The sequence below is a fragment of the Symphodus melops genome (assembly GCF_947650265.1).
Source record: "Symphodus melops genome assembly, chromosome: 22".
NCBI lineage: Eukaryota > Metazoa > Chordata > Actinopteri > Labriformes > Labridae > Symphodus > Symphodus melops.
In genome coordinates this window covers 19,445,654-19,467,504 of record NC_136712.1, presented here as the reverse complement: position 1 = coordinate 19,467,504, position 21,851 = coordinate 19,445,654, and the positions used below count along the sequence as shown (strand labels likewise).

General features: G+C 49.4%; 1 protein-coding gene across 3 annotated transcripts; it reads left to right on the top strand.

Annotated features, from left to right (window-relative positions):
- The first annotated feature begins 13,776 nt into the window (after nucleotides 1-13,776).
- ldhba (lactate dehydrogenase Ba) lies at nucleotides 13,777-21,838 on the top strand. 3 transcript variants are annotated; one of them, XM_079335403.1, is made up of 8 exons: nucleotides 13,777-13,932; nucleotides 17,238-17,374; nucleotides 18,588-18,705; nucleotides 19,185-19,358; nucleotides 19,431-19,604; nucleotides 19,736-19,853; nucleotides 20,825-20,948; nucleotides 21,036-21,838. In XM_079335403.1, the coding sequence occupies exons 2-8, from the start codon at nucleotides 17,246-17,248 to the stop codon at nucleotides 21,201-21,203; spliced, it is 1,005 nt and encodes a 334-aa protein (XP_079191529.1). In that variant the 5' UTR covers nucleotides 13,777-13,932; nucleotides 17,238-17,245; the 3' UTR covers nucleotides 21,204-21,838. The 3 variants fall into 3 exon arrangements, with proteins under 3 accessions (XP_079191529.1, XP_079191528.1, XP_079191530.1); XM_079335402.1 differs by lacking the exon at nucleotides 13,777-13,932 and adding an exon at nucleotides 16,914-17,014; XM_079335404.1 differs by lacking the exons at nucleotides 13,777-13,932; nucleotides 20,825-20,948; nucleotides 21,036-21,838 and adding exons at nucleotides 16,914-17,014; nucleotides 19,925-20,017 and having other exon boundaries at nucleotides 19,736-19,890.
- The last annotated feature ends 13 nt before the right edge of the window (nucleotides 21,839-21,851 follow it).

Below are 21,851 nucleotides of genomic sequence, written 5' to 3'. Positions count from 1 at the left end.
ACTGACGGCTGCTCAAAGGACAGGTGAGACTGTTTAAACGGATTGTTAGGGGCTTTTTGTCTTTACGTGACGGGAGAGGAGCCACAGGCCGGACTCGAACCTGTCTGTACGTGGGGCTCATATAACTGCAGAGTAGGCCGGATATTTGAATGTGAAGACAGAGACACTTGGACAAAGTAGGTTTGAATAAAAACCAGAGAGTCCTTTATTGAAAGTCTTAAAGCTCCTGGTGATGTTTAAAATGTGCACGTGTCCACTGTACTCTGTTTACGCTCCTCGTGACGCTCACTCTGCACGTCACCTCGCCTGTTAGGAGCAGCTCATGTGGGATTCATTTCATGCTGCTCACTGAGACCTGACCCCCTAATGGTCCTGGTCCTGTTCTGGTCTGCACACGAACTCTGCAGCCATTACAGTCCATTTGTTTGCACATTAAACGGCAGCGTGGCTCTCTGATGGATGAAGGTGGATGTTTGGTGCGTATGTGTGCGTGCCTAACAGGGCCATGTGACAGTGAGGTTGCAAAGGGTCATGGGAAATGGATTCCATTTACGTGTTTTAGCGTTTGTTGAATAACATATGAACAGTGAGAGATAAAAACCCGTGATCACATGAAGTCCTGTTCCAGGCGAGCTCTGCTCTATTTTAAGGCTCCATCTTTGACGCGTCGGCCTGCCGATGGAAACAGCTGTGCACTCCATCAGAGACAGTTGGGCTTCAGCGTTTATTATCAGCTCCAACACAAACTATGTTTCCATTACAGCGAACTAAATCCACGCCGGCACAGTGACCACGCCAGCGAACCTCCTGAACCTTCAGCTGTAATGCTTCACGACATGAGCGCCGCTTCTGGAGGTGATGCAGAGAAAACTGGTTTCATACAGTTCAGACAAAAAAAGTTATCTTACAGCAGAAACAACATAAAGTACAGACAGCTGGTTCAAAGTGAAGGAGGGGGAGGGGGGTCCTCTGGGATCAGGGGGGAGACTGGTCCTCTGGGATCAGGGGGGAGACGGGTCCTCTGCCCTGGGATCAGGGGGGAGACGGGTCCTCTGCCCTGGGATCAGGGGGGAGACGGGTCCTCTGCCCTGGGATCAGGGGGGAGACTGGTCCTCTGGGATCAGGGGGGAGACGGGTCCTCTGCCCTGGGATCAGGGGGGAGACGGGTCCTCTGGGATCAGGGGGGAGACGGGTCCTCTGCCCTGGGATCAGGGGGGAGACGGGTCCTCTGGGATCAGGGGGGAGACGGGTCCTCTGGGATCAGGGGGAGACGGGTCCTCTGGAATCAGGGGGGAGACGGGTCCTCTGGAATCAGGGGGGAGGGGGGGAGACGGGTTTGGGATGAACCAGTTCTGTTGCCCCCCTGGTTATTGACTGTGGGGGGGAGTTTGGTCGGTCTGGAGTTGAGTTGATTTAAAGACTAGATGACAGTTTTCCTTCTTTAACGTTACAGGATGAAAGTCACTGTGAATGTTTGAGGGTCGAATTAAAAGAAAATACGTTGCTCTCCTTTTTTTTCTCGTCAGCATTTCTACGAAGTTAAAGGTTTAAAAATAAACGGGACGCCACATTTAGCATCACATGTTTGAAGTTATTCCAACCCGAGACTGAGACTGAGACATGGTTTGAGACTGACCTTCATATGACATCACATTTTAAATCTAATAATGTTCATGACAGAAACAAATCATCCTTTAACTCTGTCACGCTGTGGTCTCAGTTTACTCCGGGCTGCTGCTGTTGGTGGTTTCCTGAATGAAAAGCGTTCACTGAGTGTGAGCGGGGTCAGAGCGGCGTTCATGAAGACCAACTGTGTGTTCACCAGAGAGCAGGGAGACAGGGAGGCTGTGATTGGTTCATCAGAGAGCAGGGAGACAGGGAGGCTGTGATTGGTTCATCAGAGAGCAGGGAGACAGGGAGGCTGTGATTGGTTCATCAGAGAGCAGGGAGACAGGGAGGCCTGTGATTGGTTCATCAGAGAGCAGGGAGACAGGGAGGCTGTGATTGGTTCATCAGAGAGCAGGGAGACAGGGAGGCTGTGATTGGTTCATCAGAGAGCAGGGAGACAGGGAGGCTGTGATTGGTTCATCAGAGAGCAGGGAGACAGGGAGGCCTGTGATTGGTTCATCAGAGAGCAGGGAGACAGGGAGGCTGTGATTGGTTCATCAGAGAGCAGGGAGACAGGGAGGCCTGTGATTGGTTCATCAGAGAGCAGGGAGACAGGGAGGCTGTGATTGGTTCATCAGAGAGCAGGGAGACAGGGAGGCTGTGATTGGTTCATCAGAGAGCAGGGAGACAGGGAGGCTGTGATTGGTTCATCAGAGAGCAGGGAGACAGGGAGGCTGTGATTGGTTCATCAGAGAGCAGGGAGACAGGGAGGCTGTGATTGGTTCATCAGAGAACAGGGAGGCTGTGATTGGTTCATCAGAGAGCAGGGAGGCTGTGATTGGTTCATCAGAGAGCAGGGAGGCTGTGATTGGTTCATCAGAGAACAGGGAGGCTGTGATTGGTTCATCAGAGAACAGGGAGGCTGTGATTGGTTCATCAGAGTGGTACCTCATGGCAGACATTGGGATATCTTCCACTACTTCTTTTGTTTTTAAGTTTTTGGGAAACCAGCAGAGAGGTGTATTACTGCCACATGAATCCTCTAACATACAAATTAAATCACTAATCCAATGAACAGCTAACCTCAGACTTTTGACTTGGTCTGTATTTCATACTTTCTGTGATCCTCCGTCTCTGTGGACTGGGTTCATGAGGGTGAAGACAGCGAGCTCTGCCTGTTGTGTTTGGCTCTCATGGCGAGGAGTGAAAACACAGACGGGGTGTGTTGGCGCATGTGCAAACATGTTCATGCTCGCATTCATGCATCTATTGTCCTTGCAGGCCTGTGCTGAGTTCTGGAGGTCAGTATGAAATAGCAGCTGGTGTTTCTGGTCACATGAACAGGAGGGGGGCGGGCCTGGCCCGGCTCGCTGTGAGGAATTTGGAGGGGGAGGATTTACTCCACAGGGAGGTCTCTGTGAGCAGGGAGGTAAATTGGAAAATACTTGTAAACCACAGACTGAGCAAAGTGACCTTGTGGACAAAGTTGAACTTCGCCTACTGTATGAAACATCAGTATGTGCACACAGCTGCACGTCTGCAACCTCACAGCCGACATCTGTGCAGCCTATCAGAATCAAGCTTTTAAAAATGTGATGAAACAGAGGGGCTGAAGCAGAATGTCCCGCAGAGTGCACAGGCGCTGATTTGTTCATTTTGAATCTCAGTCAGGTCAGTGTGAAGCTCACTGACACACTTTGACCCACAATGTTTAATTGTGCCATAGCTTCATCTCAGAAAGAAGAGGAAGTGGAGCCGGAGAGAGAAATGAACTGTGGGTACATCAGTAAAGCAGTGCCAACCCTTCTGCCAGCTGATCTGGGGATGTGGGTGTTTGCAGAAGGCTGAGAATCATTGCAGAGACAGATTTCACAGCTATTAGATATTTGGTTCTGTTTTAAACTGATAAAAAAACCAAAATCTCACAAAAAAGAAATCAGATTTTCTACAATCATGTTTTCTTCTAACACGTTGCTTTCTTCTAAGAGTCTATTTCACTTTGTAAGTTTAAGATTCAAGATGAGCTTTTTAGTCTTTTCTTGTTCGGGTCTTTCTTCCTCCTAAAAGCTACTTTCAGTCCTTCATTGTGTTGCTGTTTTGTGTTCATGTTGCTTATTAAAGGTCATTGTGTTGTAAGTATCAGCAGTAAATCAGGGAAGCATGAGTTACCTGTATGTCTGTGTCTGCGGGTGTTCATTAAATCAAGTCAACACAACAGAGGGCAACATGTTGTGCCAGGTTGTAAAATTCCTCTCCGCAACTGTGTCCACACTCATAAACTTTTCTTTAATGCACCTGCAACACCTGCAACCCCTAAAACACCTATAACATGTATAACCCCTGAAACACCTATAACATGTATAACCCCTGAAACACCTATAACATGTATAACCCCTGAAACACCTATAACCCCTGCAACCCTTATAACCCCTGCAACCCTTATAACCCCTGCAACCCCTATAACACCTGCAACATGTATAACCCCTGCAACCCATATAACACCTGCAACCCCTACAACACCTATAACCCCTGCAACCCCTATAACACCTGCAACATGTATAACCCCTGCAACCCCTATAACACCTGCAACCCCTACAACACCTATAACCCCTGCAACCCCTATAACACCTGCAACATGTATAACCCCTGCAACCCCTATAACCCCTGCAACCCCTATAACACCTATAACACCTGCAACATGTATAACCCCTGAAACCCCTATAACACCTGCAACATGTATAACCCCTGCAACCCCTATAACCCCTGCAACCCCTATAACACCTATAACACCTGCAACATGTATAACCCCTGAAACCCCTATAACCCCTGCAACCCCTATAACACCTGCAACATGTATAACCCCTGCAACCCCTATAACACCTGCAACATGTATAACCCCTGCAACCCCTATAACCCCTGCAACCCTTATAACCCCTGCAACCCTTATAACCCCTGCAACCCCTATAACACCTGCAACATGTATAACCCCTGCAACCCATATAACACCTGCAACCCCTACAACACCTATAACCCCTGCAACCCCTATAACACCTGCAACATGTATAACCCCTGCAACCCCTATAACACCTGCAACCCCTACAACACCTATAACCCCTGCAACCCCTATAACACCTGCAACATGTATAACCCCTGCAACCCCTATAACCCCTGCAACCCCTATAACACCTATAACACCTGCAACATGTATAACCCCTGAAACCCCTATAACACCTGCAACATGTATAACCCCTGCAACCTCCAAAAAACCCTGCAACGATCTGTTGTTATGCATCCTCTCACCCTGTTGTTCTTAGTGATGAAGTGCAACACCAGCTTGTAGAGATCCAGCTGTACTGACATCATTCATTCATCAACTAGTTCATTCATTCACAAATCCAGCCGTTCACGCCCACCTAGCACCAATCATCCAATAACGCACGATTTAAAACCACACCTCCAAACACTCGCGTTCGGAACTGTTGAAACATCAAATTAACCTCACTCATCCACTTCCCAGTCAACAGAAACCTTATCGGGTTTCCCCTCCAAAGCTAAAGGTAATGAAGGAACTCGTGGAGGACATGCTAAGGGATAATGTTACGAACCTTCTTCGCAGCTTGGGCTTCTCCCGTAGTACTGATTCCCAGGAAGATTGGAAAACCAAGATTTTGCGTGGACTACCTGAAAGTCAACACAAAACACCATCACAGACGCCTATCCCATTCCCACCATCCAGGAAATCCTTGATAGCCTCGCAGGTGCTGTGGTCTTCTCTTCCTTGGATTTGAATAGTGGGTATTGGCAGGTGGAAATGGACCCTGAGGTGCAGGAAATGACGGCTTTCATTTGCCCTCTGGGTCTGTATCAGTTTAAAGTCATGCCCTTTGTTCTAAAAAATGCACCAGCAACATTTCAAAGGCTCATGGAGAGAGCCCTCGGTGAACTGAGAGGCGTTGTCTGCTTTGTTTATCTGGATGACATCATCTTCTTCTCCCCATCCTGGGAGCAGCATTTTTTTGATGTCCAAGCTGTCCTGGATAGGCTTCGCAGAGCTGGCCTCTCTGTGAACATGAAAAAAAGCAAACTGTTCAGGACCTCACTGAAATTCTTGGGTCACATCGTATCTGCTGCTGGGGTCCATGTTGACCCGGACAAAACGGAAGCTGTGAAAAATTTTCCAGTTCTAACCAACCTGAAGGCGGTGCAGAGGTTCCTTGGAATGGCGGGGTGGTACCATCGGTTCATCCCTGACTTCTCAAGGATCGCAGAGCCACTCAATGCCCTGAAGAAAAAAGGAGCCAGGTTTCTTTGGTCACCTGCCTGCCAGGTTGCATTTGACACCCTTAAAGAACATCTAGTCCAGCCACCTGTACTGGGACACCCAAACTTCAATGCTCCCTTTGTGGTTTATACAGATACCAGCGAAGTAGGGCTCGGAGCAGTGTTGGTCCAGAAATCTGATCTGGGATCAGAGGAAGTCCTCGCGTTTGCCAGCCGTAACCTAATTCCAGCTGAGAGGAACTACGCTGCTACAGAACTGGAATGCTTGGCTGTGGTGTGGGCTCTGGAAAAGTGGAGAACTTACCTGGAGGGACGTCTCTTCACGGTGGTTACAGATCATGCCTCTCTCTTGTGGGTTTTTAAAACCACCAAACCCAGTACTTGGCTTCTCCGGTGGGCTGTCCGGCTTCAGGAATTTACCTTCACCGTAGAATACAGGAAAGGGAAATATAACACTGTGCCTGATGCTCTCTCACGAGCCACAACAGGAAATCATCCCTCTCTACCTGTATGTGCTACCGTCATGTCGGATTCCTCAGGCCTAACAAACGAACTCCCTCTATCCATTGAGGCCTTATGGAAGGCACAGCAGGAGGATCCTGAGTGCCAGGTCCTCTATAAAAAGGTTGTTGAGAATGAAAAAGTAATCATAAACTCAAATACTTTTCTTTGCATAATGGAAGATCTCATCTACCGGGTAGTCACCCTTCCCTACAAAACAATCTATCAGCTCTACATACCTCCCGGATTCAGAGAGCAACTTCTGGAGTATTTTCACCAGGACCCCCTCTCTGGTCATCTTGAAACTTACCGGAGACTTCAGCACCTGGTCTACTGGCCCCAGCTAAGCCTAGATGTACGGCGTCATGTGCAGAACTGCAAAGTTTGTCAAGCCTACAAACCGGAAAACCGCCGACTGGCTGGAAAACTGCAGCAGACCCTGGTACAACGCCCCTGGGAGATGCTGGGTATGGATTTGATGGGCCCATTCCCCAAGAGTTCAAAGCAAAACATGTATCTCTTGGTTTTTGTGGATTATTACTCCAAATGGGTAGAATTATTTCCCTTGCGAAAGGCCACGGCAGAAACCATATCACAAATTCTTGTGAAAGACATCTTCACTCAATGGGGCCTCCCAGACTTCCTCCTCTCTGACCGGGGATCCCAGTTTGTCTCCTCGGTCTTCCAATCAGTGTGCAGAACCTGGAATGTGGGACACAAAATAACCTCAGCTTATCATCCCCAGACCAATTTGACTGAGAGTTAATCGTACCTTAAAATCCATGATCGCTTCCTATGTTGGGAATCAGCACAAGCACTGGGACAAATATCTATCGGAGTTCCGCTTTGCCATCAATTCCGCCATTCAGGAGACCACTGGAGTTTCTCCTGCAGAGCTGAATCTCCATCGCCCACTAAGAGGAGCCCTGGATGTCATGCTGCAACCCAGAGAGTCTGTGCCAAACACCCCTGCTTATGACAAGGTGGCCCAGCTGGAAGATCTGAGTTGCTTTGTTAATAAAAACATAGATTCAGCACGGCGTAAAACACTATGACAAAACTCGACAAGACATGGAGTTCGAGATACAAGACAGAGTTTGGGTCCGAGCCCATCCCCTCTCCAAAGCCGAAAAATCCTTTACTGCCAAGCTAGCCCCTAAATGGCAAGGGCCCTATCGAGTGGTTGAACAGGTAGGACCAGTGAACTACCAAGTGGTTCTGGAGGATTCTGGGCAGGACCTGAGGGTTGTAGACATTTCCCGGCTGAAGCCCTGCCATCCAGCTAAGAGCTGGAGAAGCGGGAATACCAGCGTGTTTTAGAGATTTTTCTGGAGGACTCTGATGAAGAGGATTTCATGGGGTTCTCCGATAACCCCTGTCCTGCTGACTGAGTTGGATAGACCTGCAGGAGGACAGGAAGATAACAATAACGCCTCACCTTTGGCGGCTTTGGCGAAGGGGGGAAGAGTGTAGCGATCCAGCTGTACTGACATCATTCATTCATCAACTAGTTCATTCATTCAAAAATCCAGCCGTTCACGCCCACCTAGCACCAATCATCCAATAACGCACGATTTAAAACCACATCTCCAAACACGTTCGGGACTGCTGAAGAGACACGCGTCAACACATCAAAACTAAAATACTCTTACCTGCTTGCGGAAGTATCTGCTGTTAAACCCCATGATCGCTGCCTCTTGAATAACGAGCTTCGTCACAGCCGTGTCATCCCTGACACCTCAGATTCTACTGACGGGAGGTACAGTGACTGACTTCTTATTTAGTAAAGTTTAATAATGATTTCTTGTGTTCCAAAAGTCACATTGTTGTTTGTAGGGTGGGAATCCGTGGTAAAACCTGGAGTGGATCTTTTATACATTGGATTGTCACAGAAAGGATTGACTGAACGGGTGGTGGATTACATGGAATGGACTGTCCTCATTGAACAAATACACAAACTGAAAACTGAACTAGTGTCTGTTGTATGTATTTAATGTAGAATTGTATTGAACCTGTTGTTTGTGCACGTTTGTTTTGTGGGTTTAAGGTATCTTTGTTCAAGTTTAACGTATTATTATTTGTCAGACTGACTCTGACTGGCACCCCTTCCTTTAAGACCAGACCCGTTACAAGCTTTACAATCACTGTTCACACTTTAAAAGGAGTGAGGGGTTAAAAGGAGCGCCGGTGGCCAAGTGGTTAGTGCACAGACCCCATGTTCAAAGGCCCAGCCCTTAAAGCAGGCGGCTCAGGGTGAAATCTGACCTGTGACTCTCTCTCTCTCTCTCTCGCCCAACTCTATCCCCCGTCCTATCTCTACAACAAAGTGATAAAAAGCTCAAAACTAAACCTTTCATCAAAAAGGGGCACAGTAAGTTATTTTCGCTCTGGGAGGTCTGAAAGGTTAAATCCGGCTGTGCACATCGATCAGTCTTTGTCCATAATGTCCAAAGAGGAACTTTAAAACTCAGCTGACTCACAGAGATGCAGATGATCAAACCTGCAGCCGTCCCTTCAGAGACTCTTCATCCTAATGTTTCTGTTAAAAGAAGTCAAAGAGAGTGATTTGGAGCTAAGCTCTTAATCCTGATATTTTTACCCTGTTAATGAACCTTTGAGTCTTCATCGGTCCCTTTTGTTCTCTGCTGCTTTCATTTCCCCTCTGACCTTGTTGTCCTCTTGTCCTGCACACACTCGCTCAAAAACAAACAATAACGGCTTTGTCCCCATGCTGAGCTCTGATTGGTGGTTCATGCTGCAGACTGGGAGCTGCGTGCACCCTGATTGGTCCCTGGCTCTGACTAGCAGGTCAGCTGGCCGACCTTGCACGGTGTCAGTGAAGTGTTAACCCTGATCCATTTGATCAGTGTGTTGACAGTACTAACCGCTCACTGTTTACCTCCATCACTGTGTTCAATCAGAGCCGTCGTCTTCATGTAACTCTGACTGCTTTGTTCACACTCACACTACAGGTGAGCGTCAGGTGAAGTGTACAGAACAGGTCACAGCTGGAAACATGACGCTGACTCGGCTGTTTGCTGCAGAACACAGAATAAGAGTCAGATAATTCCTCAGAAAAGGCTGAAAGTCTCTGAGTCTCAGCTGCACACTTCCTGTGTTGTCCCGGACAGACTGAAGGCCGTCACAGCTCCGACGTCCATTTTTAGTTGTTGCAACGAGCAAAGAAACCACCCTGAGGGGGGAGGGCAACCCTGAAATATGAATTCAGGGGATGTCATGGACGAGGAGAGTTCGGCCCTGGCTCTGTTCAGGTGACAGATAGATGATCCATGCATGGTGGGACGTGTGTGTGTGTGTGTGTGTGTGTGTGGAGTAAAAGTCTCACTGACACTCTACTGTTAGAGTCTGTGACTCACACGGAGACCGTCACAGCTGCAGCAGAGGACGCCGTGCACATCCCTTCATCATCTCTGTGAGGACGAGCTGAGCCTCCGTGTTATCATGCAGGGAAATCTTTTTTCCTTAAGTTGGTTATTTGGACTGGCCTTCTGTCTCCATGCCGGAGACTGTTTCCAGATCTCAGGACAGACGATGAATACTCTCAGCTTAGACTGATAGTTTGACTTACTGTACTTCATTTCCCTTCTCTGATTGAACGTGCTGCAGAAGAGGAATATGGATCAGATCAGCTGTCACCGTACATTTGATGTTTTCCTCTTCTCTTTGCTCGCCCTCTCAAGTCCATCCACAAACTTCCCCTCTGCTGCTCGTACCCTCTGCAGAACCCCCCTCCATCAACCCCCCCATAGACATGTATTGTATTTGCAGATTATAGAAACATAATAGCATGCATCAGATTTCCACACACAGGAGTGAAAGAAGACTGGTGTGTGTGTTTGAAGGAAGGAGTGACGGAGCGTGTTGTCGGGACGTCTTCCTGCTAAAGATCTGAGTCGACGATATAAAGAACTTTTCTTCACTGAACTAAAACACAAGGCCGTGCACTGGAGTCTGAACTAAAACGTTTTACAGCACACACACCTTTCAGAGACTCGTGTGTGTGTTTCCATGCTCTCACGCTGAAACCTCTGAACCTTTAAATAACTACATTTGAACTTGAACTGTTGGGACCTGACCACATCAGCTGATCTTTCTTTCCCCCTCGCATTCCTGCAGCCCGCAGAACCATCAGTCAAAACATGCAAAGTGTTTATACAGAAAACTGTGTGTGTGTGTGTGTGTGTGTGTGAGAGAGAGCGAGAGAAAGAGAGAGAGAGAGAGAGAGAGAAGGAGAGGATACTTGACAGGGGGGCTTTGTGTTATGTAACAGCCGTTAAGCCCCGCCTCCTTCTACTGACCAATCTGATCCCATCCTCCTCAGTGTTCACACGTGGCCTCTGCAGGCCTCTCACACACACACACACACACACACAAAGCGGAGCAGGGGCCCTTTAGCGGGTCAGCATCCTCTCACCCTATTGGAGGAAAACAGAGACATGTTCACAGCTTCCTATTGGGTACCAGCCTGTATCACCACCACCATCATCTTCCTCTTCTTCGTCATGCTGTGTCACATGTGCAGCAGAGAACAGCATGTTCATATCCAGAACTTCTGATCAATCAATCTTTAAGTGTTCATGTCAAATCAAATATCTATCAAATATCTATCTATCTATCATGTTTATATTTTATTGTTGGGTTTTTACTCCTATAGAGGAAAGAGCAGGAAGCCAGAGAGAGAGAGAGAGATTACATGCAGGAAAGGAGCCGCGTGGAGTCCCCTGTGTGGTCCTGCAGGGGGCGCTGGAGTCCCCCATGTGTCCCTGCAGGGGGCGCTGGAGTCCCCTGTGTGGTCCTGCAGGGGGCGCTGGAGTCCCCCATGTGTTCCTGCAGGGGGCGCTGGAGTCCCCCGTGTCTCCCTGCAGGGGGCGCTGGAGTCCCCCCTGTGTTCCTGCAGGGGGCGCTGGAGTCCCCCCTGTGTTCCTGCAGGGGGCGCTGGAGTCCCCCGTGTCTCCCTGCAGGGGGCGCTGGAGTCCCCCGTGTGTCCCTGCAGGGGGCGCTGGAGTCCCCCCTGTGTTCCTGCAGGGGGCGCTGGAGTCCCCTGTGTTCCTGCAGGGGGCGCTGGAGTCCCCCCTGTGTTCCTGCAGGGGGCGCTGGAGTCCCCCCTGTGTTCCTGCAGGGGGCGCTGGAGTCCCCCGTGTGTCCCTGCAGGGGGCGCTGGAGTCCCATGGATGGCGGTCTCCGTGCTGGAAATGCTGTCTCAGGCTAACTCCGAGTCATGCTAACGACAGGCTGAGAGCTGAGGCGGGTTTTAAGCCTCCTGACAAACCGTTACACGGCGCCCACCTGTCAATCAGCTCAGCTAAACGCCTTATTGTGAATAACTCTGATCCTTCATCCAATCAAAACTGCTGAGTCATGAAAACATTCCCCCCGTACAGTGTGTGTGGATGGAGACATGAGCTAATCACACCTATTTGGTTTTTTGAAGCAGGCTGTAAACATGTTCATGTCTGCTGTAAAAACAGGCTGTTTGAATGGGTGTGTATGTGACTTCCTGTGCTGCTGCAGCCAGCCTCTAGTGGACACTCCAGGTACTGCAGCCAGCCTCTAGTGGACACTCCAGGTACTGCAGCCAGCCTCTAGTGGACACTCCAGGTACTGCAGGATGTTACACTTCAGCATGCCACATTTTTGCTTCTTGATTTGAACTCGGGCCTCCACTTGGACATCAATGGCCTCCATGCACGATGCACGACTTCATGTTTTGTGTCTCGTGCAGAATTCTTTTATGACATTTCCTTTTAAATGTCACCTCACAAGGCCACCAGAATCACTTATGTCTTACAGTTCTTTCAAATGAAGTTAGTCTTTTAGCATCACTCCGACAATGATTTTAGTTTCACAGCCTCATAATCTGAGGAGAGCTTCAGTCAGCTTTGCACACAAACAGAAGTTGTACTTTAGGCTGTTTGTGAAAGAGTCAGTGTGAGGCAGAGGAGCAGGAGGAAGAGGGAGAGAACCTTATCTCCTCTCACAGACCTCCTTTCTTTTCCTCTCTGACCCAGTGACCGTTGAACCTATTAAAAGCCGGACTAACATAATCTGACCTGAAAACACTCAAAGATAGGAACACAGGCCACGATGTGACTGAAGGATAGTGTGTAAGGAGATGAAGAGGACGTGCACGGTCACGTCTCAGTGAGCACGCAGAGTCAAGATCTCGTCTCATAAATGGTTCAGGTAGCGGTCCGAGGCCAGTTTGTGTGCAGCCTCTGAGGTCGAATCCGTGCATGACCATGAGCGATGGAGGGAGACGTTTCCCCTAAAAAAGATCCATGCAGGATTCTTGACTTAGTTTGTATTATTTATTATATAAATCATTGTGGTACAGCGGTGTGACGGCGGTGTGACGGCGGTGTGACGGCGGTGTGACGTTAGTTTCCAGGATGTGTGTAATGACACGTGATTTAAGAAGGAATGCATCCTTTGTTTGATCATTTCTCTGACTCATTATTTATTCAAAGTGTGACAGATTCCTGACACATTTATAGAACATAATGTAGGTCAGATCATATCAACACGTGTGAGGCTGCCTGCTGGACGGAGTGCAGCGGCTGAGCACTGATAAACACTTCATCTAACACCTGCAGGAACGTTTAATGGGGGCGGTGAAAGTCCACCCGAGTCCCTCTCCATCCTGATAAGACACAAAGACAAGATTACAGGAAGAAACTGTAAAAGCAGCTTCTCAGAGAGAGAGGACACTTTAGGTCAAAGACTTCATCCTTAGAGAATTAAAAACCAGTGGGATCAAGTTTGCTGTTGTCTCCTACAGTTCTGCATCATGGTGCAATATAACGTAAAGAGGCCTGCACACTCTCCTTCCTGTCAAACCCTGCTGTGTTGTATCTATAATACAGTCATGGCGTAATATATCAACATATCATTTTGTATCATCACGTCTCATCCTGAAGAATAAAAAAGACATGCACATCCCCGAATGGGACAGAAAGGTGTCCTCTCCATGTCTCAACATCTCTGTCCACTGCATCACTTCTCTACACTTAGTGAACCACAGCTGCTGCTTCTCAGCAGCCTCAGAACAGAAGCAGGAGACACTGACCTGCAAACTAATCATCTGCTTTCTGTTTCGGTACAGAGCTTTAAAAAGACCCCTCTGTAATGTCAAAGCTTTAAATAAGATTGTGTTGCAGTGAGAGGTGATGACAGCCTGTTGATGCAGCTCTCTGATGATTGGCTCGAAGTTATTCATGCTCGGTGTTCATAAACGCAGATTACAAATTCATTAATTGTCCAAATAATCTCCGTATTTTCTAAATCTTCCGTGACTGACACATTTAAAAAATGTCACGCACATGCATCCTGCTCTGCCCCCCCCCAGCACCTCCCTCACATGCGCACTCAGCCTGGTCACATTGGCACCCCCTCCCCCTCCTCTTTCTCCTCTTTGCATACCGTGCAGCTCCGCACTCTCTCCATCTCTCCGCCAGCCGCTGCACCGTCTCCTCCACCGGCTCCACTCTTCTAACAGCAGTCTTTAGGAACATCTCCAATCATGTGAGTAAGCTCATTGTTTTATCATTTACGATCTTCGCCTCCTGCTGCGGGCTCGGTGCTGCCGCGCGGCGCTGCGTGCAGAACGCGTCAGCAGCAATGGATGCTCCGCTACAGGAATCCATTTGCAATTCACGCCAACTTCAACCTGTGTTCATGTAACATGTTAAAACAGCGCCACAGGAGGTTTGGTGAATACTTGGTGCACGTTCATAAAGTCCTGGAGCTGTCGGGTAGAGTCTTTTTCTGATTGCGTGCGTAATGTTTGGAGAGTTCCTCCCGAGCAGGCGCGGAGTGGCGCTCCCGCAGGTCCGTTATGGGGGTCGTGTTTAGGGGCTTTGCTGTAGTTGTTTTCCTGCCTCAGTCGAGGCCGCGGGGCAGTTCTGTTCATGGTTCTGATAATGGTGTCATTTGACACGCAGACAGGAAACACCTTCTCTGTGAACTCGCCGTGAACTCTCCACCTGTGAGCTCGGCTCCTCGCGCGCTTTAAAGTCGCTTTTTATTTTTAATCAACTCTCTCTGTGGTTTCAGTTTAGGATGTTTGTCACTCAGCATCTCCAAAGTCAAGGTCCCTTTGAGGGCTCGTGCAGGCCCGGTGTGTTATGTAACCTTAGAGAGAGAGAGAGAGAGAGAGAGAGAGAGAGAGAGAGGGAGAGAGAGGGAGAGAGAAAGCAAGCGATTTTAGAGGAGGGGGGCAAAAGCAGGTCTGCTCGTTAAAATGATAAACAGGCAGTGATGATAAAACACACACACACACACACACACACACACACACACACACACACACACACACACATGGACTCTGGTCAGTCAGTCATATAATGTGTGATATATTTATGAGGAGGTGAACTGCAGCTTTGTGCTGAAGGGTCCTTTGTCTCCTGGAGGAGGAGGGCCGAAAGGAGCTCAGTTTATACTGGTAGCCACGAGGTGTGTCCACACACACACACACACACACACACACACACACACACACACGGACACACACGCCTCCTTCAGTGTGAGTTTGACCTTGATACGGCCTCTCTGAAGTCTGTGAATGTAACAGGACAGCGTGTCCTCTCCGGGCTTTGTTCTGTGTGCAAACTGATATCATGGTTCTCAAGCTGAGGCTGGAGGACCCTCAGAGACCCCTCCGTGTCCTAAAGAAGTAATAACATGTGTCCCCTTATATGAAGCTTTCCTTTGGACCTACAGTCCTAGTTCCTGTCTGCACAGGTTACAGACTTCACTCATCACACAGTGTCTGAGTTCTTCAGAGCTCATTAAAGAAAGTCAGATTTCTCTTTTACTTTCAGTCTCACTTTTCTTCGAGTGCTTTTTGTCCTTTTGACCTTTATTATGAAAGTGTCTTCCTGTTGATGATGAAACCACTCGAGCCGAGCGTCCGTCCGTCTGTGAGGAAGTTTCAAACATGAGTTCCCCGCCCCCCCCCCCCCCCCGCTCACGATCTGCTGACATTAAAGTCTTTATCAGCAGCTTTGTTCAAACATCACAGTGTACACATCATGATTACATTCAGCGTCTCATATCCTGTTCCTTCCCCGTCACACACGCTTCATTATGAGACCTTATCAAAGTCTGACTTCACCATTATCACCATTATCACCATTATCACCATTCTGCCCAGCAGGCCGCTTTCACTGTTACACAGGAGGCCCGGGTCATCCTCCAGAAGAATCCAGACTTGATGGGACCAGAGTCTGGATCCAAGTCCAGTCAAGTCTGGACTTTGGAGGATTTTTGCTTCTGCTTTGCGTCGTGTGTTGCTAGCAGGTGCCGAAGCGTCTGTCGCTAATGTCGCTAATGTCGCTAATGTCGCTAATGTCGCCTGTTTTTAACTTGTTCTGGGTTCACTCACGTCGATTTCACTTCCTGCTGGGCTGCTCGACGTTTTCGCTGCTCTTCTCTTTCTTGTATTTCCTGTTTGGAGATGCAAAAGCAAAACATATTTGTTTCCTCAGCTTGCAGCGAGGAAAAATAAAAAAGTGTAGAACCGGAGGGATCCGGCGTACCCCCCGTGGTCCTCGCTCCACAGTTTGAATACTAGATCCAGTTATTGCTGCCCTCCTCCTGTTGCAGCTCTAATTTCATTCTCTCTCCTCATGATTGTTTTCTTTGCACACGTTCATCAAACCTTCATGCAAACACTTCTGTTTGTCGCGTAAATGCAGAGTGAAGACTTTGACCAGGTTCAGGATTATTGTGATCGATGTTGATCAAACAGGATCTCTGCATCACATGACACTTTGAAAAACTTTATTTATACAGAAAAGAGCGAAGCACGGGACGCAAGAAAACAACAACACAAAACAACCCGAGAGAAGCCAAATGTCACAAGACCCCCATAAGACCCCCATAAGACCCCCAAGACCCCCATAAGACCCTAAGACCCCGACACCACGAGCTGAGACCGGGAGCAGATTAAAGATGAAGTGAACTCACAAAGATTAGAAACAATAAAACGAGCTCCAAGCAAATTAAAAAAACTGCCGCTAATTAAAAGAGATAAAGGTCGTAAAATGGAGCCGGACGTAACGACAGCGTCCAAAGAAAAGAGAATACTACAACTTTAATCTTCATATAAAGAGGAGTAACCATCACGTTCACTTCCTGGACTTCCCCGCGGCGTGCGGCGTGCGCGGCCATCCGGCGTTCCCAGGTGTCGCTCAGCTGCAGGAACATTCGTACCTGCAGCATCCAAACGTGTCCGAGCACCATGAAGGGATTTTTAGATTCTTGACTTTGTGTTTGAAATGCAAAATAAAATCTTCTTGTCTGAATGTAAAAGATTAAAACACCATCAGCTGTTTGAGTCCTGAACTCGTCCGTGAGGAACGCAGTCTTCCTGTGATATGATAGGACGACGGCCTCAGCAGTGATAAAAACACACACACACACACACACACACACACACATGGATGTGATAAACACACGTATCTTTATGTATGTTGTGATTCTGGTCAGAGTGACGACGTCTGGATGAAACTATTTAAAGTCAAACTTCAGTCTCAGAGTCTCAGAGCTCGAACCTCCGACTCCGTCGCCATGTCTCGTTTCCTGGTTCCCATCCGCTCGTCCTGTGAGTGACCAGTTTGAGCGTTTTGTAGGTAGCTGTGATTCCGCTTGTTTGACGGTTGTGTTCACAGAGGTTCGTTAAAGCGTGGAGGAGGACGGACGCTTTGAGACGCTTTGAGACGCTTCCTGCGGTTCTGGAGGAAACATGTTTCATCTCTGTGTCTTAAATGTCCTCAAGTGTCTCCTGCAGCATCTTACAGCTGACCTCCGTCTCTCTCTGTCTGCAGCTAAGATCATGTCCTCAGTCCTCCAGAAACTGATCAGCCCTCTGGCCAGCACCCCCGCTGAGCCCCCCAGGAACAAGGTGACCGTGGTGGGGGTGGGCCAGGTGGGCATGGCCTGCGCCGTCAGCATCCTGCTGCGGGTAAGACACACCCACCACTCTCTACATGAAAACACCAAAACATGAGAGAACGTTTGAACAGAATCAGGACATGAAGTCTAAATCTGTGATCAGCTGGACCATCATGTTCACGATCATCATTGATCATCAATCATCAATCATCATTGATCACTACTATCATTGATCGAACAGCAAACAGCTGAGAGCTCATACATGAACACAGAGGGACATCATCACAGAGGGACATCATCACAGAGTGACATCATCACAGAGTGACATCATCACAGAGTGACATCACTACAGAGTGACATCATCACAGAGTGACATCATCACAGAGGGACATCATCACAGAGTGACATCACTACAGAGTGACATCATCACAGAGGGACATCATCACAGAGGGACATCATCACAGAGTGACATCATCACAGAGTGACATCACTACAGAGTGACATCATCACAGAGGGACATCATCACAGAGGGACATCATCACAGAGGGACATCATCACAGAGTGACATCATCACAGAGTGACATCATCACAGAGGGACATCATCACAGAGTGACATCATCACAGTGGGACATCATCACAGAGTGACATCACTACAGAGTGACATCATCACAGAGTGACATCATCACAGAGGGACATCATCACAGAGGGACATCATTACAGAGTGACATCACTACAGAGTGACATCATCACAGAGTGACATCACTACAGAGTGACATCATCACAGAGTGACATCACTACAGAGTGACATTATCACAGAGTGACATCACTACAGAGTGACATCATCACAGAGTGACATCATCACAGAGTGACATCACTACAGAGTGACATTATCACAGAGTGACATCACTACAGAGTGACATCATCACATTTACAAACTAACACTGACCACGTTCAGACTCAAACAAGTCTTCCTTTAAAAATGCTCCTCCTCCTCTTCCTCCTCCTCCTCCTCTTCCTCCTCCTCCTCCTCCTCCTCTTCCTCCTCCTCTTCCTCCTCCTCTTCCTCCTCCTCCTCCCCCTCCCCCTCTTCCTCCTCCTCCTCCTCCTCCTCTTCCTCCTCCTCCTCCTCTTCCTCCTCCTCCTCCTCCTCCTCCCCCTCCCCCTCCCCCTCCTCCTCCTCCTCCCCCTCCCCCTCCTCCTCCTCTTCCTCCTCCTCCTCCTCCTCCTCCTCCTCCTCTTCCTCCTCCTCCCCCTCCTCCTCCTCCTCCTCTTCCTCGGGTCAGGACCTGGCTGATGAGCTGGCTCTGGTGGATGTGATGGAGGATCGTCTGAAGGGAGAGATGATGGACCTGCAGCACGGCAGCCTCTTCCTGAAGACCTCAAAGATCGTGGCTGATAAAGGTTAGAGCACGCCGTCCAGAGCACGCCGTTCAGAGCACGCCGTCCAGAGCACGCCGTTCAGAGCACGCCGTCCAGAGCACGCCGTTCAGAGCACGCCGTTCAGAGCACGCCGTTCAGTGTGTGCCGTTCAGAGTGTGCCGTTCAGAGCACGCCGTTCAGAGCACGCCGTTCAGAGCACGCCGTCCAGAGCTCGCCATTTAGAGCTCGCCGTTCAGAGCTCGCCGTTCAGAGCTCGCCGTTCAGAGCTCGCCGTTCAGAGCACGCCGTTCAGAGCTCGCCGTTCAGAGCTCGCCGTTCAGAGCTCGCCGTTCAGAGCGTGCCGTTCAGAGCGTGCCATTCAGAGCGTGCCGTTCAGAGCTCGCCGTTCAGAGCGTGCCGTTCAGAGCGTGCCATTCAGAGCTCGCCGTTCAGAGCTCACCTCATTTGTCTTTTGATGAAACGTTTCCCTCGTGGCCTCACCTTCTCTCCTCCCCGGACAGACTACGCCGTGACAGCAAACTCTCGCCTGGTGGTGGTGACCGCCGGCGTTCGTCAGCAGGAGGGCGAGAGCCGTCTGAACCTGGTGCAGAGAAACGTCAACGTCTTCAAGTCCATCATCCCTCAGATCATCAAGTACAGCCCCAACTGCACGCTCATCGTGGTGTCTAACCCTGGTGAGGTCACTGACACGTCAGCCTCGCCCTCTGTGCTTTGAACCTCACTGACCTCTGACCCCTCCCTCACAGTGGACGTGCTCACATACGTGACCTGGAAACTGAGCGGTCTGCCCAAACACCGCGTCATCGGCAGCGGCACCAACCTGGACTCCGCCCGCTTCCGCTACATGATGGCCGAACGCCTCGGCATCCACGCCTCTTCCTTCAACGGCTGGGTGCTGGGCGAGCACGGAGACACCAGCGGTGAGTGCACGCCGCCATGACATCATGAACACTCCTCACAATGCAGACGTTATTATGAAGGGAGGACGGACAGCAGGACTAAGTGTGTGTGTGTGTGTGTGTGTGTGTGTGTGTGTGTGTGTGTGTCTCAGTGCCCGTGTGGAGCGGCGCTAACGTAGCTGGAGTGAACCTGCAGAAGCTGAACCCTGAGATCGGCACCGACGCCGATAAGGAGCAGTGGAAGGCCACGCACAAAGCTGTGGTGGACAGGTACGCTGTGTGTGTGTGTGTGTGTGTGTGTGTGTGTGTGTGTGTGTGTGTGTGTGTGTGTGTGTGTCCAGCTCGTCCAACAGGATGAACAGAAGCCTGAGAACAGCAGGGGAAACGTGAGCTGTAGAAGCTGCCAGATGATGATCTAACACTCAGCGTCCATGAAGGACTGGAGTAGATTCTCTGGAAAGTTCTGGTCATGTGACCTCTGCTCAGTTTGCATACCTTTAAAAGGAGAGAGAGAGAGAATGAGAGAGAGAGAAAGAGAGAGAGAGAGAGAGACACACAGAGAGACAGAGGGAGAGAGAGAGACAGAGAGAGAGACAGACAGAAAGAGAGAGTGACAGAAAGAGAGAGACAGAGAGAGACAGAGAGACAGAAAGAGAGAGAGAGAGAGAGACAGACAGAAAGAGAGAGAGACAGAAAGAGAGAGAGAGAGAGAGAGACAGAGAGAGAGACAGAGAGAGAGACAGAGAGAGAGAGAGAGAGAGACGGTGGTTTCATTCGTCTCTGTAAACTATGAATCCTTTGAATCCTCCTGCTGAGGTTGTGAACAGAAGTCGGAGGTTTTGAGTTCTGTAGTTGAACAATCAGCTTCCTGCTGAGGCCGTTAATTTAACGATGTCATGAAGCTGCTGTGTGAGTGTGTTCAGTGTGTGTGTTAGAAAGTGTGAGGTCAGCACTGGTTAGCCTGCAGCACATGCTTCACACACTCAGGCTACATCCTCTGCATACTTCTCCCCCCGTGGAAAATCCTCTCATCCCTGTGACTCCCCCTCCATACACACAGGAACATAGAGAAAGGCTCCACACTCCACTCGTCTCACGTTTCTTTATGTGCAGCTGATGCTCATGTGCAGTTCTTGCGGCGCCCTGTGGGACAGTTAGCATTCAGTGCTCCTTCCTGTTAGTTTGGACCTTTGCAGGATCCGTAGCGACACGCTAACCGGTTGTTGCTCGCTGTGTTTCAGTGCGTACGAGGTGATCAAACTGAAGGGCTACACAAACTGGGCCATCGGTCTGAGCGTGGCCGACCTCACCGAGAGCATCATCAAGAACATGAGCCGAGTCCACCCGGTGTCCACCATGGTCAAGGTCCGCAACACTTTCATTAGCCGTTAGTCATTGAGTGTCTCTCTGAGCGTCCTCACCTGACCCAGCTTGGTGTTTGTGCTTCCTCAGGACATGTACGGCATCAACGAGGAGGTCTTCCTGTCTCTGCCCTGCGTCCTGAACAGCAGCGGCGTGAACAGCGTGGTCAACATGACGCTGACAGACGACGAGGTGGCTCAGCTGAAGAAGAGCGCTGACACGCTGTGGGGCATCCAGAAGGACCTGAAGGACATCTGAACACACACACACACACACACACACACACACACAGCCATGGTGACGCAGAGAGGCCTGTCGACACGCACACACTCCTTTTTTACCGTCCTCTCTCAAAGCGTAGCGTGCTGATTTTAAAGGAGTAAACCGCCATGTTTTCACCTTCAGGTGAGCCTCACCTGGCCTGATGCTCTCACGTCTGTCAGTCACATGAAGTCTAAACTCCCGGTCTGCTCCTTTGAATCAGCAGCTCCTCTCCCTAACAGCTGTGTTTCTGTGTTTGTGTTAGGAGCTCATGTGTGTTACTGTACTCCCTAAGGATTCTTGTGTTTCAGCTGTTTGGACCCTAAAACAGCCTCAAGTGTCACCGTCCTCCACCACAACCCTGTCAGCCAATCACGTCCCTCCCCACAGAGGGACAGACACTTTCCATCCTCCTGCCTTTGCCTTTAAGCGGTTCTTTTTCAGCAACACGATGTTCAGCACTCAGTGTGGGTTTGTGACGGTGGGTGGGAGACGGAGCAGCCAGCGGAGCGGTAACGCTCAGCTCCCATTTCTTTTTGTAAAAATGCGACTGTGTGTGTCTGACCTCGTGTTGTAAACTGTGTCTGAAGCAGCAACGTGTAACTTAATAAACCTGAACCTGATGAAGGACAGCTCGTGCATCTG

Coding starts and splice junctions, on each gene's coding strand:
- ldhba (XM_079335402.1), top strand. CDS start 16,915: ATGAAACTATTTAAAGTCAAACTTCAGTCTCAGAGTCTCAGAGCTCGA. Junction 17,015..17,237: donor GGTTCCCATCCGCTCGTCCT/GTGAGTGACCAG, acceptor CTCTGTCTGCAG/CTAAGATCATGTCCTCAGTC. Junction 19,605..19,735: donor CGAGCACGGAGACACCAGCG/GTGAGTGCACGC, acceptor TGTGTGTCTCAG/TGCCCGTGTGGAGCGGCGCT.